At 40.4% G+C, this 16427-nt stretch overlaps 8 protein-coding genes across 8 annotated transcripts; 4 read left to right on the top strand and 4 right to left on the bottom strand.

Annotated features, from left to right (window-relative positions):
* Positions 1 to 253: 253 nt before the first annotated feature.
* BEWA_028010 (hypothetical protein) lies at positions 254 to 1606 on the top strand (the record flags this gene model as incomplete). The annotated part of the gene is made up of 1 exon (XM_004829561.1): positions 254 to 1606. One exon carries the CDS (start codon positions 254 to 256, stop codon positions 1604 to 1606), a length of 1353 nt encoding a protein of 450 aa, XP_004829618.1.
* A 48-nt stretch (positions 1607 to 1654) lies between these two features.
* On the bottom strand, positions 1655 to 3314 carry BEWA_028000 (hypothetical protein; the record flags this gene model as incomplete). Its single annotated transcript, XM_004829560.1, has 2 exons — positions 1655 to 1774; positions 1809 to 3314. 2 exons carry the CDS (start codon positions 3312 to 3314, stop codon positions 1655 to 1657), a joined length of 1626 nt encoding a protein of 541 aa, XP_004829617.1.
* Positions 3315 to 3485: 171 nt separating this feature from the next.
* BEWA_027990 (methionine aminopeptidase, putative) lies at positions 3486 to 4940 on the bottom strand (the record flags this gene model as incomplete). Its single annotated transcript, XM_004829559.1, has 9 exons — positions 3486 to 3550; positions 3585 to 3686; positions 3723 to 3777; positions 3812 to 3902; positions 3937 to 4161; positions 4196 to 4237; positions 4273 to 4620; positions 4654 to 4706; positions 4791 to 4940. The coding sequence occupies 9 exons, from the start codon at positions 4938 to 4940 to the stop codon at positions 3486 to 3488; spliced, it is 1131 nt and encodes a 376-aa protein (XP_004829616.1).
* A 49-nt stretch (positions 4941 to 4989) lies between these two features.
* BEWA_027980 (hypothetical protein) lies at positions 4990 to 5670 on the top strand. Its single transcript, XM_004829558.1, has one exon. The coding sequence runs from the start codon at positions 5006 to 5008 to the stop codon at positions 5666 to 5668; it is 663 nt and encodes a 220-aa protein (XP_004829615.1). The 5' UTR covers positions 4990 to 5005; the 3' UTR covers positions 5669 to 5670.
* Positions 5671 to 5710: 40 nt separating this feature from the next.
* On the bottom strand, positions 5711 to 6428 carry BEWA_027970 (hypothetical protein; the record flags this gene model as incomplete). Its single annotated transcript, XM_004829557.1, has 4 exons — positions 5711 to 5778; positions 5812 to 5872; positions 5907 to 6065; positions 6135 to 6428. 4 exons carry the CDS (start codon positions 6426 to 6428, stop codon positions 5711 to 5713), a joined length of 582 nt encoding a protein of 193 aa, XP_004829614.1.
* Positions 6429 to 6598: 170 nt separating this feature from the next.
* On the top strand, positions 6599 to 7620 carry BEWA_027960 (hypothetical protein). Its single transcript, XM_004829556.1, has 6 exons — positions 6599 to 6722; positions 6781 to 6877; positions 6920 to 7071; positions 7106 to 7182; positions 7215 to 7268; positions 7314 to 7620. The coding sequence occupies exons 1-6, from the start codon at positions 6609 to 6611 to the stop codon at positions 7381 to 7383; spliced, it is 564 nt and encodes a 187-aa protein (XP_004829613.1). The 5' UTR covers positions 6599 to 6608; the 3' UTR covers positions 7384 to 7620.
* A 105-nt stretch (positions 7621 to 7725) lies between these two features.
* On the top strand, positions 7726 to 8672 carry BEWA_027950 (RNA recognition motif domain containing protein). The gene is made up of 5 exons (XM_004829555.1): positions 7726 to 7844; positions 7886 to 8017; positions 8120 to 8198; positions 8233 to 8440; positions 8474 to 8672. The coding sequence occupies exons 1-5, from the start codon at positions 7836 to 7838 to the stop codon at positions 8619 to 8621; spliced, it is 576 nt and encodes a 191-aa protein (XP_004829612.1). The 5' UTR covers positions 7726 to 7835; the 3' UTR covers positions 8622 to 8672.
* Positions 8673 to 9122: 450 nt separating this feature from the next.
* Positions 9123 to 10571, bottom strand: BEWA_027940 (hypothetical protein; the record flags this gene model as incomplete). Its single annotated transcript, XM_004829554.1, has 1 exon — positions 9123 to 10571. The coding sequence occupies one exon, from the start codon at positions 10569 to 10571 to the stop codon at positions 9123 to 9125; it is 1449 nt and encodes a 482-aa protein (XP_004829611.1).
* Between the last annotated feature and the right edge of the window lie 5856 nt (positions 10572 to 16427).

Below are 16427 nucleotides of genomic sequence, written 5' to 3'. Positions count from 1 at the left end.
AAGAAGAGTATATACAATCCTCTGGGATACGATAGTTTGTTTGCCACTGAAAAATGTCTTACACATCCTGAGTTTCGAGTATAGGAATGCAAAGGCCTCTAAGAATATCACAAAGAGCCAGTACATGTTAGACATGAATTCTACACATTTTCGTACGAGTACGCTCGCTTATATATCCATAACATAGTCCATCGTGACTATTATTTTGGATTATACTTCTTATGGATTTTGTAGACTACGGAAGAGCGCACCAATGGGATTCTCTTTTTGCACACGGCACCTAAAGTATGTAGGTAATACGGCTTCTGCAAGGCTCTCGGGTTATTTTCATAATAGAAGTAGAATATTCCGAGCTTGTTATTCCACTCCGCAAGGAAGTAGCTCTAGCATTACTCACCAAAGGGTAGAAGATTATACATCTGCGGACATTTTTGACGACGAGGATGAGTCCTTATATCCACTAACAACAGAAGATTTGAACTACCACAACATTAGAAGTAGTTCTTTTAATCATATAAACTCAGTTCTATCGCAAAAGAAGGAGCATTACACAGAGGATGGTGATGACTTGGAAGCTTTGACAAAACCAAAGTTTACTATAAACGACTTGACAGCCAAGAATGAATGTATAAAAAATTACCTGGAGCCATATTTACGCGAAAGAGTGAATGATAGATGCTCTGTTGCAGTATTTGGCAGCGCTATAACTGGGCTATGGACCCATGGAAGCGATTTGGATTTATGTGTACAAATACCAAATGTCAATTCACGTTCGGCAAAAATCCGTAATTTAAGATGTATTGTAAAGGTACTTTCTCCACTTGCTCCAACGAGAAAATTTGAACAAATATTCAATGCAAAAATACCAATCGTGCACTGGAAGCATACTGGTGGTAAATCTTTAGATTTGCCTCATAACTATTCTGAATTCGCACTTGACGCATACGATGGAGCATCAATTGACATTGCTATAAATAACAATCTCGCTGTTGTGAATAGCTCACTTATAGGAGTATATGTATCAATAGACATAAGAGTTCGCAGTTTGATTATATTTTTGAAAATGTGGGCTAGAAACAAAAATTTAAATGATAGATCAAAGGGAACTATGGGATCTTTTGCAATATCTCTAATGGTTATACATTTTTTGCAAAATTGTAGTCCTCCAATACTTCCCTCTCTACAAGACCTAGCATTTTCTACTAATGAGATTCCTAATTTCGTCTCTGGTTTTGACTGCAGATTTACTACAGATACTAAAAAGATAGAAGCAGAACTACGATATTTACGTAACAACGGTCCAGAGAACACACTTTCATCCAGGGAACTACTCATGCAGTTTTTCAAATATTTTGGTTGGTTTCATCTCCATTCTTCAAAGAAACCGATTTGTATAAGGAGTGTAGATTTTAGCGTCTTCGACGATTTATTCAATGATTTTAAAAAGAATCCATCGAATGAACCATTTTTACATGTAGATAATCCATTCGAGGTTGGGATAGATGTAGCAAATATCGCAGTACATGAACGCAGTAGGATCATCTCAGAATTTCGCAAGGCATACAAGTTGTTAAAGGGAGGAAATTCCGCTAGTTCCCTTTTGTAAATTTATTCCTAGAATATATATTTGCATAAATGAATTTATACTGCATTATTAAAAATCCATGTGATATTGAAGGTGCTTAAAATTTTCGGTTATCACCTTTGAAAGACTGTTGAATGTGCTACTTGGTAAATTTGGAGTATATCCTCGCAATACAATGATATTTGTGTCCTGAATATTGTGTATTCACACTGTTAAGGCTTACTTCAATGTTAAAATCTTCTAGTAGAAAAAACCCCTCAATTGAGTTTAGTTTTTGAGATATAGTTAAATTGTCCATAGTGCTCGGTAGAGTTACAAATGGAATAAATGTCTCTAGGGAAAAAATGCAAAAAAACGAACTAATGCAGTCGTCAAATATTCCAAGCCAAAATTTACTGCCAAACGTTGTCCTGAATACCCTATTTACGAGATCAGAAAGTACTCTGTTCATTAGAGAGTTTTCAGGGTATGCATATAAAGGCGTAGAATGATTTAAAAATCCAAATTTATACTCACATGTTATGTCGCCTACTCGTAGCTTAAGGTCTGGTTTATTATTCAAAATTCCGGTTGATTCTCTCAACACGTTGCAAAAATTTCTTATTGATATACCAATTCCACTTGTGAATGTTGCGAGCCTCTCTTTAGAGAACTCAAGAAATGATTTGTTATCTGTTGCAGCGTGAGGACGTCTATTTAAAAATGAAACGAAACTGAACTTTTGATATTTTGAATCCTCTGGAAAATAAGTTTTAAAATTTTTGTTATTTGATGGTTCCCTACTTTCCATTGCCAAATTGTTAGCATGAATGTAGGTAAGTTGTGAGTCATTTTCTCCTGTAAGATCATATACAACAGGCGTATCATCTATTGTTATGCATTCGGTGCTGGGATTAGGTGTAACAGGAGGGGCCGTACGATTTGAAAATGTGTGCCCAGATATGCTAAGAGAAGTTTGTCTCGTATCTTCAAGACTAGGGGCTGTAGTAACATCCTTTTTAGAGCCTGAAAAACTGATGTTCGTAGATGTATTTTGGGAAGAATCTAAACTTGATCCTGTAGTTGGAAGTGAACTATTGTACATGCTTATTGCAAATTCTTCAGTGTCTATAAACTGACTGGCTAATTCAATTACCCTGGAACTAATGCCATTCTCTGAAGACATTTCCGGGTTTGATTCGTGACATATTTCATGAGCAGGTGAATCTTCATTGTGAATTTTGCAAATGTATCCCTCAAATAAAAGCTTTACGTTTGTTTTATTCAACCAATAGGCGTTTCTTCGGAATACTGGAGAATTGTAAAGGGCAATTTTCCCGCAACAACGTACAGAATTATGGTTGTTTCCGGTGACGTTAAAAACGTCCAGGGCGGCTATAGGTTCGTATTCGAACGCTGTATGGTAAGATACACCATCAAAAAGTGTAATTTTAAGCATACGATTAGCCTTGTGATATTTTGGTGCGTACGTTGTCTTTGTGTTGTCATCTCCTTGATCCTCGTCATCGGAATCATCTTCCGATCTGTGACTTGGCTTACTTATATCTCTAAAATCTATAACTTGGTATATTGTTACAGAGTCTTTGCACAATCCTCTAATATCTGCATAATCTACTCCATATAGCCAATTCTGTCTAATAATACTATTGAAGAGATTAGTTTTATGTTCCAAGAGCTCAGATGAGTTCTCGTATGGATTATGAGCTCGAGGTAGCCCATTTTGTTGCATTTTATAGAATGAGGCGATATAGGGAAGATAAACGGCGCCTGTTATTCTCATGGGCGCCTAATGTTGCAAATAGAAAATCTTCCACTGAAAATAAATTACACAAGTAAAATTATTTGAGATCAACATTACAAGGGTAGAACAAGTGGTCTATATTATACACATAACGCTGGTTTACAAATCGATATCGAATCCAAGTGGAGGAGAAGATTCTAAGCGTTTCGTCAATATTTCAACTCCTAAACACTGCAATAAATGTTAATGATAATGTACCTGTTTGTGTAACAAGTAATGTGTGTTCAAACTGCGCTGATCTTTTGCCATCAACGGTTACTACCGTCCAATCATCTGGCCACTTTGTATCTTTATAACCTCCTAAACACAGCTATAATTAAATATTTCTCGACTAACCGAGGTTTAACATTGGTTCTATGGTGAAAACCTGATTAGGTTTTAATATTCCAATCTAAAGTGTGACATTAGGGGAAAATAAAACATACAGCTTTATTCTTGCGATAGTGAGGAACATTTGGCAAGGAATGGAATTCCGTCCCAATGCCATGACCACAGTACGACCTAACAACAGATAGACTGAAAACTTGTCTTTTGTCTATGCGAAACAAACTTGAATTTATCGGCTACATCATTTATTATATTGCCAATTTCGCGATAGTACATCCCGGGTTTACAACGTTCTATAGCCTTCATTAGGGATGTATATGTGCCCTTTGTCAATCTCACTGAATCTTCGTCCACTTCTCCAACAAAGAAGGTCTCATTTAAATCCCCGTGGGCTCCATTAAGATATACGGAAATGTCTACATTTACTATATCTCCCTCCTTAAGAGGCCTATAAACCAATGATAAGGAAGAGTATTAGGTACCGTAAATCTGGGATTCCATGGCATACAACTTCGTTTACAGAACTGCAAAATAGTTATTTGATAAAGATACAACAAACGTGCAACAAGACTTTGGAAAACCATAGTAATTTAGGGGTGATGGATAACCACTATGAGATACAATAAATTCGTGAACAGCGTTGTCAATTTCGTCAGCTGTTACTCCGGGTTTTATCATAGAGTTTGCAAGGTCCAAAGCCTTTCTTCCCAAAGTACAGGCACGTCTAATCTTTTTAATAGTTTTCTGATCATACTCCTTTATATGGTTTGAACTTTTTACATCGTTTTCAGAGTACGGGATGCCGTTGATGGCATAATCAGGTTTACTTATATGTTTTGGAACTCGTTTAATGGGAGTTATAGGCCACGGTCTCAGATCTCCCGTGAATCGATAGCCTCTAAACCTCCTAAAACAAGATTTTAACTGAATTATAACTCACTTTAGGTGCGGATCGTCTGAAGAATCTCCCTTCAATTTTGCATCTCCATCGGACTAGAGCATAGTTATGATTTTATGCATATATACACAAAAAACAGAAAACACAAAGAGAAATGTTGATGGACTGAGGCTACTTACGCTGTGATTCTTGCTATGTTGCTTCCATGAAGTGTTGAAACACTCCTGACTACAGAATATGCTAATTTGCCCTTTCCCCTTACAAACTGGACAAGATAATGTGCTAGTTGTAACATTATCACAACCGGAGCACCTTTTTTCGGTATCCATAGTTTCAAAATCTTTTGTTCTGGGAGAGCACGACCCTAGATGGGTGATAGTGCAGTAAATATATAATGGAAGATGCAAATGGAGAAGGTAAACACACAAATAGATTAGACAAAAAGGATCTTTTCATTAACCTCTGCAAAGGTAATGCTACTATCGTCATAGACTGCGAATTTGAGCAGTATGCGTCGGAAAAGGAGGCAAAAAGCCTCGCAAATCAGATAATGCAGTCTTATGGAGCCAATAAGAGAGCTGATAAACCATTCAACCTGATAATTTGCGGTATAGAAGAGGGTGGACACCTGGATGATGCCTTAGGCAGAATCTCTGGAACCGAAAATTGGCTATGCCAGCTGACATACGAATCCATAGAATCCCTTTTGGATAAAGAAGGGCCCTGTGAAGAAGGAAAAGAATCAATTTGCGGACGTGAACTAACCTATTTGTCTGCGGATGCAACGGATGTGTTAGAGAGTGTTGATTCCAACAATGTGTATGTGATTGGTGGCATTGTGGATAGAAACAGGCTAAATGGAATAACTTACAACAAGGCAAAGCATCTCGGTTATTCTTGCAAACGTCTTCCCATTAAAGAGCACATTAAATTAAACAGCTCACATGTATTATCGGTAACGGCTTGTATTAATATTTTACTACATTTTTACAAAAATAACGACTGGAAATTGGCTCTACAAGAGTCTATCCCAAAACGTAAATTATTGGATTCATGACATTTTTGCGCATTCACTGGAAATGATAATTTTATGGACCTTTCACTTTGGAGATTTTATTCCATGTTTTTCCAAAACCTTTATGAGAGTTTCGGTAGAAAATCCATCACCTGTACAAGTAAGATATTAAAAGGTTAGTAAACCTCCAAATTCGTCAAATCCTATGATTGAATGGTCTGTCTTTCCATTTTTAATAATCATAAGCTATGGTAAAGTGTAAACAAAAGGTTTTACTTACCGTAGGTAGACACCAAATTTTAAATCTTTCACAAATGAAGGGAGTTTTTTCGACGTTTACCTTTATGAATTTCGTGTCGAAATGCGATTCTGCAACCTTGATCAAGTGACTGTCCAGATACCCGCAGCGTGCAGTTGTAGGTCTATAAAAGTGAACCACCTAGATGTTTATGTATAACACGATTAAATTTGGTGTGTATGGATAAAACAGAGTATAAATGTTACTTACAACCGAATCTGTTCCCCTGCAAGCCTCAAAAAAACCTTTATCCGAGTGAATTTCGGTGAGGTTACCGTGTCCTTTTCTAAGATACTCCTGTCTTTTGCTATGAAGCTCCTGTAACTGTCGCAATCTAGCGGCTCTTAGGTCTTCTAACGTTTCTTCATCCCTCTCTTTTGCCAATTTATTCTCCATCACAGAGTAATCATGAATCATCTCATCAAGTTCATGTTCCTTTTCTAACAGAAGGTTCATGACGTTCTCTTTGACCATTTGGGTCAATTCTGTTTTGTTTCCAACCATTTTGCAAATTATTAGCTTGTGCGATAGTCACTGTATTATAGCACAGATTTCGGAGCACACCTAGTCACAAGTTTGCAGAAATTGCAAAATAGATACGAGTGAAAACGCCAACTGGCAGATTCCAGTGTGTACCCAAATCATGCCATGGGGACTAGAGACAGAGAAGAATAGCATTTGAAAATGGAAACTATGGATGTTGACTTTTCTTCGCGCACAGAAAATGACGACACGACGCAGACTATGGCGACGCTGTTGTTAAAGGGGTGGACTATGCTATCGGAAACTTGTAGACAGGTAAATTTGGACAATTTTATTCATTAAATGAAGATTCCACCTACTAACGTTTAAATAGTGCAGAGACGTACCGCTTATGCGCAGCAAAACTGGGCAAACGAGGTGTTGTCGCTGTCAAAATGAAGCCAGCGACGAAATTACGCAAAACATCGCAGGTAGTTTGTGATTTACGCATTATGAATATATAGAATTCAAAGATCTTTGCAACGTTTCCACCGAATGCCCAAAGGGTCGCTATACTCACAGCTACAACTCTTACGCTGAGATTCCCCTGGACAGTTCCGAGCTCATGAAGATTCACAATAGGAATGAAATTCCAGAAATAAAATCTGTAAAGCCAATTTCTATGGTAAATGTTGCTCTCCCTCTTACAATTCTTCTAGGCATCCAACCACAGCTCTGACTTTCGAACAAGACAACTGAATCTTTTGGATGTACAGCTGAATAAGGCACTAAAAAGGTTATTTTACATTTAAATTTACTGTTTTATAGGTACACAGCGATGCTTTCAGTGGCAAACAACAACGACAGCGGCGACATTGAGAGGTTCGTCCATGTTATTCTACAAGGCACATTTAAAACTACATACAGTGAAGTGAGTCTTCTCAAGGGGATAGAGAGTGTTTTGAACGTGATGGATACCCTAAAGAGGCTGGTCTAGGAAATCTGGGCACTCCTTCCAGCAGGAATGGACCATTTTACATACTATAGTCGAGTTATCTGCAGACACAGAACGGACGCACTATCTTATGGGCTGGATTTGTCTAGAATCCTGGAAATGGGCTCGTGTGTGAGAATAGGCATGGAATCTTGCGAGTACGGCGGGTAGGGACGAAAGTAGAGTCATGTGCCGCACGTTTTACATATAGAAATAACATAACAACTGGTACTGTGAGTCAATTTGCGCGTATATATCCATAAAGAGTGAATATGGAATTCGATGCCCCATGGGTAATGCATGGGGTCGGGTCCGGGGTAAGATGGTTTGCTTTAAAAATGGATTACAGCCATATTTTCACCGGATTTATGGATGTGTATCTTTTTTTATACCTCTTATGATCTAATCCCACACTTTATGTGTGTAGTACCGTTTAGTTGCATATAACGAGAAAAATGACAAGGGTAGGCCTATTCCTCCACGTCCATGACATATCCTTGTACAGTCTAGCAAATGTAGAGTTTACGTTGGTAATTTGTCATGGAAGGTAAAATGGCAAGAGTTGAAGGACCACATGAAACAAGTTGGGGACGTTATACGTGCGGATATCATCGAAGACTACATAGGAAGGTCCAAGGTAAGCAAAAACATTGCCGATCTCTATGAATCGCACTAACTTGTGCGACCTTTTGTTGCTTATCTCTATCATTGTGTATAACTCGCGTTCATTACCGTTTAGGGCTGTGGAATTGTTGAATTCGCAGATGAAGAAACGGCAGCTAGGGCAATTTCCGAGCTTAACGATACTTTATTGATGGGTTTGTATTCATATTATGTGCACATTCCATACAGATCGCCAAATATTCGTGCGTGAAGACAGAGAAGGGTATATACCCCGTGCTAAAGCTGAAAGGCGCTCTGATACACAGGGAGACTTGGACGATGGAAAAGATCTCGGACAGAATTTGCTCGGGGTTGCTGTCATTGTCACGAATTTACAATGGAAAACAACATGGAAGACATTAAAGGATTTGTTCAGAAACTGTGGGATGGTCGTTAGGTAAGCCTTTTTAATTCATTATACTTGTTTCAGGGCCGATGTACTCACCCACGAAGATGGCAGATCAAAGGGAGTTGGAAAGGTTGTATTTGCGGATGAAATTGGTGCGAAAAATGCCATTAGCATGTACAATGATCACATGCTGGACGGCAGGCGCATTGGGGTACGATTCGAAAATTAATTTGTAATATTAATTCATGCATTCCGAAGCTTTAATTTTTAGCGAATATTGTTTTTACGTCACTAGGAGTCTTGTGTATAATTACCTAACAGAGTTCTGGGGGTTGAGGTAAGGATGCGGTTTTTTTTAGTGAGAATTCTTTAAAAACCTTATACATATATACTCTACATTTTTTACAGCTTACCTATGTTATAATACTTCCTTGTCGTTGTTAGTACCTACTCGTTATTCCACATTAATGCTAGTCTAGACTCTTGGTGGTACATTAGACTCACTGGTCATTTTGGTACTGTACAAGAGGGAGGAGCTTGACTCATAATGGTACCCTTGAATCAGGAGTGTACATAAGAACAAGAGTAGGTTGTGGGAGTACTCTCAAGACATGTACCCTTATAAGAAAACGAGTAATGTTATACATCAATAGTTAAGGTTAGAGACTTCCTAGTCCTGCCTACTGAGAAGAGAGGAGTCTAGAGGGGAGTCTCATTCTGAAATGGACCATTAAACTAGAGTCGCAAGTACAGACCATAGTTTCCAACCACCCAATCCAGCGACCCCTGCACCAACTCCAGGTTTAGCAACTTGCATGGATGCCTTGAGGATCTGATCCATATTGTATTTCTTATCTTTCAGTTCATTAATTCTATCTACTTCCTTCCTCAGATCTTCCTCACTAGGCCGAGTGCCTAAGTTAAGAAATGCGTACCATGAATTTTCCCTAGTTGTAGTAGGTCTTCCGTAGTATATATATCTGGTATAATGAATCCCACTTTCAAGTATTTGAACAGCAAGTTCAACCAAGTCAAATTTATCTTCAGTCTCAGGATTACCATCTTTGTCATAGTAGGCCGTAATGCTAATCAAGGGATAATCAGAACTTATACCCTTTAGAACGTTGTTCTTGTGCTTAACTTTATCAAGTTTAAATTGTTGGCCATTCAGAGAGTGCTCAATTATATAAGCACCTCGAGAAACAACTTTAACAATTATACTTATGCCACTACTATCGGAATATTTATCTATCTTAGATAAATCCGGGGTAAGTTTAGGGTAATATTCCTTAAGGTCTAGGAGCTCTTTGATTTTATTCCTATAGTGACTAGTATCTCTAGGATCAGGTATCAAATTCGGGGATACTTCACTCCAAGTGTTGCCATCACTAGCATTTCTTTTGAACCATCCTTCTGGTCTTTGTTGGTAGGCAATGAGAAGAGGCTTACCAGTAAACTGTCTCCAGTAGACAGATATAAACTGGGCACCTTTAACAGGTGGGAGTCCAACTTGATAATTATCTTTGTCCTTAAAGCCAGAGACTGAGATTGAGGACGAAGAACCAGGATGTCCAATAGTGTGTGAGTAGTAGTGATAATGGTCATGATCAGGTGGATCAAGATAGCTTACCGTAATTCTCTGATTACAAACTGGACAGTAGTAACCAATACCATACGAGGTAGTTCCGCGAAGCTTGTACGAGATATTTACGATATGGGCGCCATTTCTCTTGCAGTTCTGCCTGTCAAGATTCTCCTTGAGAGTGTCAGCAGTTATATCACTTTGCTGGTGCCAATTATTACCAGATTGCCAAGTATAGTATTTATCATCACTACCAAGTTCAACAAGTTGAATTAGGAGAGGGTTGCTGTAGCTAGAATCAAGTTCCCAGTAGTAGACTGCCACCTCTGTGACATTGGAATATCCAGAAGGGTTAGGAAGCACATTCTGAGGAGTGTCTCCCTTCTTAATCCCTTTAATCTGTGTACCATGGTCTTCTGGTTTGTACTCTAGTTTCTTGTATCCAGGAGCTTTTGGAAGATTTTCGGTGAGGATTACAATTATCCCTTCTTTACCATCTTGATAATAATATTCATTATTTTTATCACCATCCTCTTCTAGGTCATGTTTTCCAGGCACTTTGCTGATATCGATAGCAGCTTCATATTGGCCAACCATACTGAATCCTCATCCCACTCCACCTCTCAACTGATATGAAGATGATCAGTATGGATGGTATATTCCCTAGGGAACAAGGATGACTATTGACAATAAACAATACGCAATAGGTATGACAGAAGGCTAACAAAAGGTCTACTGAATGGGTAGAAGAAGATCATGCAAGTGGACTCTATGTATGTATATTAAGAATAAGGACGATGATGGGGATCTTGCTGGCCTCGGAAGAGGTAATCTCTTCATTGCTAAACTTTATGTTTAGTATACATATTCTTTAGGATAAATTGTGTCGAGAGTTCAAGATTTCTCGGTTCCATAGAAATGTGTAGGGTGGAATGGGTGAAAAGATACTGAGAGGACTCATTCCTACAAGTATAATGGGAGATTCTACATTCAAATTAGACTGTCATATGGTCATTCTGCATACATGGATGGTTTATCCATGGAAACACTGGTACTCTCTCCAGGAGTCCGAGTAGTACCACATTCTTCCTTATCCTCAGTATTTAAGCTAGTGCTTTCCAAGGTGTCTGTAGATCGCTACCCTTAGATCATGCTACAGACTCTTCTGGCATGATGCTCTCAGAGATACTAAGAATAACACTACCCCCTACCGGGCATGATAGTCCACTGAGGATGGATGACTGGTCTCCAAAGAGTCTATAGAAGAGTCCCCGAAGGGTACCAGGAATGGTCAGTACACCTCCCTATGGTCGGTATGCAGGCTCACTCTGTTCGCCTAGGCTCCCATACTCCGTATACTCGCCATACCCCTACGGGGAGAATACTCATTCAGACCCTTCACTGACGGATAATCAATGAGTAGAAAAAGCGGAGTGAAACGACATTATTATGAGTCTCTTTGGAGGACTTGAAAGTTGAGAAATCGGGCTAAAGTGTGTACAGCTAGCTGAATGAATGCGAACTACGGAGTAGTGAGCATAGTGAAATGTCCCGAAGAATGAGGGACTGAGCGACTAACAGGAGCTCTGCAGCGACCTATGGGAGCTCTTCCTACTAGTAGTCTCTACCTACCATAGGCTTTAGCCGAAGGGAGTCTCTTCTTCACTAGTGGTGATAACCACTTCGTGGTACCATTCCTATGAGACTCTCCCTAGACTCTTATGGAGACCAGTCATTCATGCATGCATGTTAGTCTCTATGAGTAGAGAAGAGGTGGTGACTATACGCAGTATAGGAGCCTGAGTGGTCACTTACTCTCACTCTAGTAGTCTCTTATGGAGACTCTCAGTAGTCATTCTGGAGGTTGTCTGCAGAATAGATGATAGTGAGAATCTTTCTTAGTACTGAGTCATGCATGCATGTTAGTGTCTCCTAGTCTCCATAGAATGCCTAGTATCCCCGAAGGGCATGATACTCTCAGAGAGACTTCCCCGACAGGGGAATAATGATGCTCAGGAAGAGTCTACCACCGAAGGTGGAATAGAGAATCTCCCCTACCGGGGAAGATGTTCCATAGAGTCTTCTAGAGAGACTAATGAAGATCTACACTCTATCGAGTGAAAACACTCACCCTCCGGGGAATGGTCGCCTAAAGACACTCCCCAAGAGTCTCATAAAGATACTAACACTCCTACGGAGTGAGGGAAAGACTACTAGTAGGAAGAGCTCCTGTTAGTCGCCTAGGCTCCCCATGGGTCGCCTGGTTGCCATCTGGGGATAATTATCCCCCGATCCACCGAGTGGTAGTTATCCGGGCCAAGTCAAGTAAATGTTGGGTTTTGGACACTTTTAGCAGTCTCCCGACTATGAGAAATTTCTGATTTTCAAGGCGTTAAATCCCAAAAACCATGTGTTTCTTTTTGCAATTTGTGACTGTGGGGATCGGCATTTTAAAGGCTAAAAAAATGAAAATTCCCAAACTGATTCAAAATTCTTAACAGGTGACAGATAGACAGGACTATTCTTCACTCCGTAGGAGTGTTAGTCTTCTTCGGAGACTCTTTATTCCCCGGTAGGGGAGTGTCTCTATTCCCACCCCTTCGGGGTAGTACTACCATTCTTCCCACCCCGTAGGGGGAGTAGTCTTCCCATGGAGGCTCCATTCTCCTAGGAGTACCTACCCCACATGCATGCAGTATTCCTACCCCGTAGGGAGATTCTCTAGTACTCCTCCGGAGACTCTTGGGGGGTGAGTATCTTCTGCCCTGTTGGGCAGTGTCTCCCTTCTAGGTACCTCATAGAGAGTCTATCCCCTGTCGGGGCATGAGTGTCTATCCCCTTCGGGGGAGTAGTCTTCACTAGTGGTGATAACCACTTCGTGGTACCATTCTTATGAGACTCTTCCCGACCGACGTCGGAGACTAGGGAGTTTGTCACTATGGAATGTCTTTAGGCGACCATAGGGAGCATGAATGCTAACCGAAGGGGAGTCTATAGACATTCTCCTACCCCTTCGGGGAAGTCTCTTCATGAGTATCATCATCAGTACTTCGTACTGAGCATCCATTCCTGGTACCCTTCGGGGATAGTACCTTCATGAGATTCTCTAGTACCCATTCTGGTCATGAGTTGACCACCATGTAGTCACAAGTATGGTAAGTAGTGCCTCATCAGTGTGACCGAAGGGAACATAATGCACATCATTCATAGTACCTTACACTCCATAGACATTCTCCTACCCATTCTGGTATCCAGTGACTACACATCATTCTGCATAGTACCTCTCTATTCCATAGAGAATTTTCTATCCATGATCTCCATACTGAGCATCCATACAGAGTAGTATCTAGAGACACTATACATGGTACTCACAAGTATGGTCAACCTAGTATTCAGTGAGTACAGGGTCATTGTAACCACGTAGTGGTCAGTGGTATGGTCAACTGAACATGATGGGTGGCACACTATGCATGATCCACCATCTCCATAGTATGACTACACATGCATTAATGCATGTCAGACTGTATGCCAGTATGTGCAGGTTCTCTCTATGCATTACCATGTTCTACTAGATACTCCAGTGCATGACCACTATGTACAATGAGTACTCACTTTGTATAGGCATCTTACAGACTCCACAATGGTCCATTGAGTGATGAGTATACTCCATAGTCACCATTAGGTACTCATGGTTACCACAGTCACTGTAGTGAACAGATTCCAATGTGAGTGTAACGAATATAGTCAATGACCCACTACTCCATAAGTCACTATGGTCCACAAACATGAAGTGTACTCCCTATGGAGTAAGTCTCCATTCCCCGTAGGTATACTACACATTCTCCATTCTGTACATGATACATGCACTCTAGTGAGTGGAGTACTCACACTACCAGATGCCTATACCACATACCATACTGGGAGCTGAATGGTCACCTAGCTCATCTATTACTTCGTTCACATTCTATACATGCTCTACCACTCTCCTACTGTCTCCATGTTAATACTCACCAGTACCATGACTGAATGTTGTACAGTGGTCAGGTAACCAGACACCCCTCCAGGCATCACTCACAAAGTAGTCATGCCATGTCACCAATTCCAGACTTGTGAACACCCTGGTAGATGGTCTCTCATCTCCATACTACATAGTCACCTCACCATGCATACTTACAACTCATCCAGTCATAGTACTGACATTAAAAACTACACCCTAGCCTAGGTGGAATACAGATATACTCACCCTCACTATGTGGTTACCACACCACTACACCGTAGGTGACATGTTCAATATGGATGATACTCTATGAATGTTCATTATCTCCTGCAAGGGGACTACTCATTATGGTCACCACACAGTATCAGATACCAACACATATCCAAAACTCATACAATACACACTTACAAAAGATGTAATGGTATGGTGTATTATCATTAGTTATGTTACAATAGTAGATACCATGTCACTACTATAATAGTGGGTGTGTCAGAAATGTAACATTGCGAACACTAGTAATACGAATTCCTCATCTTGTGGTCACCAATAGTTATACTACCATACTATTGAATAATTGTAGAATCATGGTACTAACATATTGTTACTATATAGTGAGATGAGATGTGTCCATGGTAACGGATATGTAATAGGTTACTAACCCAGATTAGTGATGTCACACTTTTGTCAATGTGGTGAAGGGTAGTATATTTCTACATACTAGTTATTCAGTATACACCATACCATTACATCTTTTGTAAGTGTGTATTGTATGAGTTTTGGATATGTGTTGGTATCTGATACTGTGTGGTGACCATAATGAGTAGTCCCCTTGCAGGAGATAATGAACATTCATAGAGTATCATCCATATTGAACATGTCACCTACGGTGTAGTGGTGTGGTAACCACATAGTGAGGGTGAGTATATCTGTATTCCACCTAGGCTAGGGTGTAGTTTTTAATGTCAGTACTATGACTGGATGAGTTGTAAGTATGCATGGTGAGGTGACTATGTAGTATGGAGATGAGAGACCATCTACCAGGGTGTTCACAAGTCTGGAATTGGTGACATGGCATGACTACTTTGTGAGTGATGCCTGGAGGGGTGTCTGGTTACCTGACCACTGTACAACATTCAGTCATGGTACTGGTGAGTATTAACATGGAGACAGTAGGAGAGTGGTAGAGCATGTATAGAATGTGAACGAAGTAATAGATGAGCTAGGTGACCATTCAGCTCCCAGTATGGTATGTGGTATAGGCATCTGGTAGTGTGAGTACTCCACTCACTAGAGTGCATGTATCATGTACAGAATGGAGAATGTGTAGTATACCTACGGGGAATGGAGACTTACTCCATAGGGAGTACACTTCATGTTTGTGGACCATAGTGACTTATGGAGTAGTGGGTCATTGACTATATTCGTTACACTCACATTGGAATCTGTTCACTACAGTGACTGTGGTAACCATGAGTACCTAATGGTGACTATGGAGTATACTCATCACTCAATGGACCATTGTGGAGTCTGTAAGATGCCTATACAAAGTGAGTACTCATTGTACATAGTGGTCATGCACTGGAGTATCTAGTAGAACATGGTAATGCATAGAGAGAACCTGCACATACTGGCATACAGTCTGACATGCATTAATGCATGTGTAGTCATACTATGGAGATGGTGGATCATGCATAGTGTGCCACCCATCATGTTCAGTTGACCATACCACTGACCACTACGTGGTTACAATGACCCTGTACTCACTGAATACTAGGTTGACCATACTTGTGAGTACCATGTATAGTGTCTCTAGATACTACTCTGTATGGATGCTCAGTATGGAGATCATGGATAGAAAATTCTCTATGGAATAGAGAGGTACTATGCAGAATGATGTGTAGTCACTGGATACCAGAATGGGTAGGAGAATGTCTATGGAGTGTAAGGTACTATGAATGATGTGCATTATGTTCCCTTCGGTCACACTGATGAGGCACTACTTACCATACTTGTGACTACATGGTGGTCAACTCATGACCAGAATGGGTACTAGAGAATCTCATGAAGGTACTATCCCCGAAGGGTACCAGGAATGGATGCTCAGTACGAAGTACTGATGATGATACTCATGAAGAGACTTCCCCGAAGGGGTAGGAGAATGTCTATAGACTCCCCTTCGGTTAGCATTCATGCTCCCTATGGTCGCCTAAAGACATTCCATAGTGACAAACTCCCTAGTCTCCGACGTCGGTCGGGAAGAGTCTCATAAGAATGGTACCACGAAGTGGTTATCACCACTAGTGAAGACTACTCCCCCGAAGGGGATAGACACTCATGCCCCGACAGGGGATAGACTCTCTATGAGGTACCTAGAAGGGAGACACTGCCCAACAGGGCAGAAGATACTCACCCCCCAAGAGTCTCCGGAGGAGTACTAGAGAATCTCCCTACGGGGT

Source organism: Theileria equi, chromosome 1 (assembly GCF_000342415.1).
Source record: "Theileria equi strain WA chromosome 1, complete sequence".
Lineage (NCBI taxonomy): Eukaryota > Apicomplexa > Aconoidasida > Piroplasmida > Theileriidae > Theileria > Theileria equi.
This window is presented reverse-complemented; position numbering and strand designations above follow the sequence as displayed.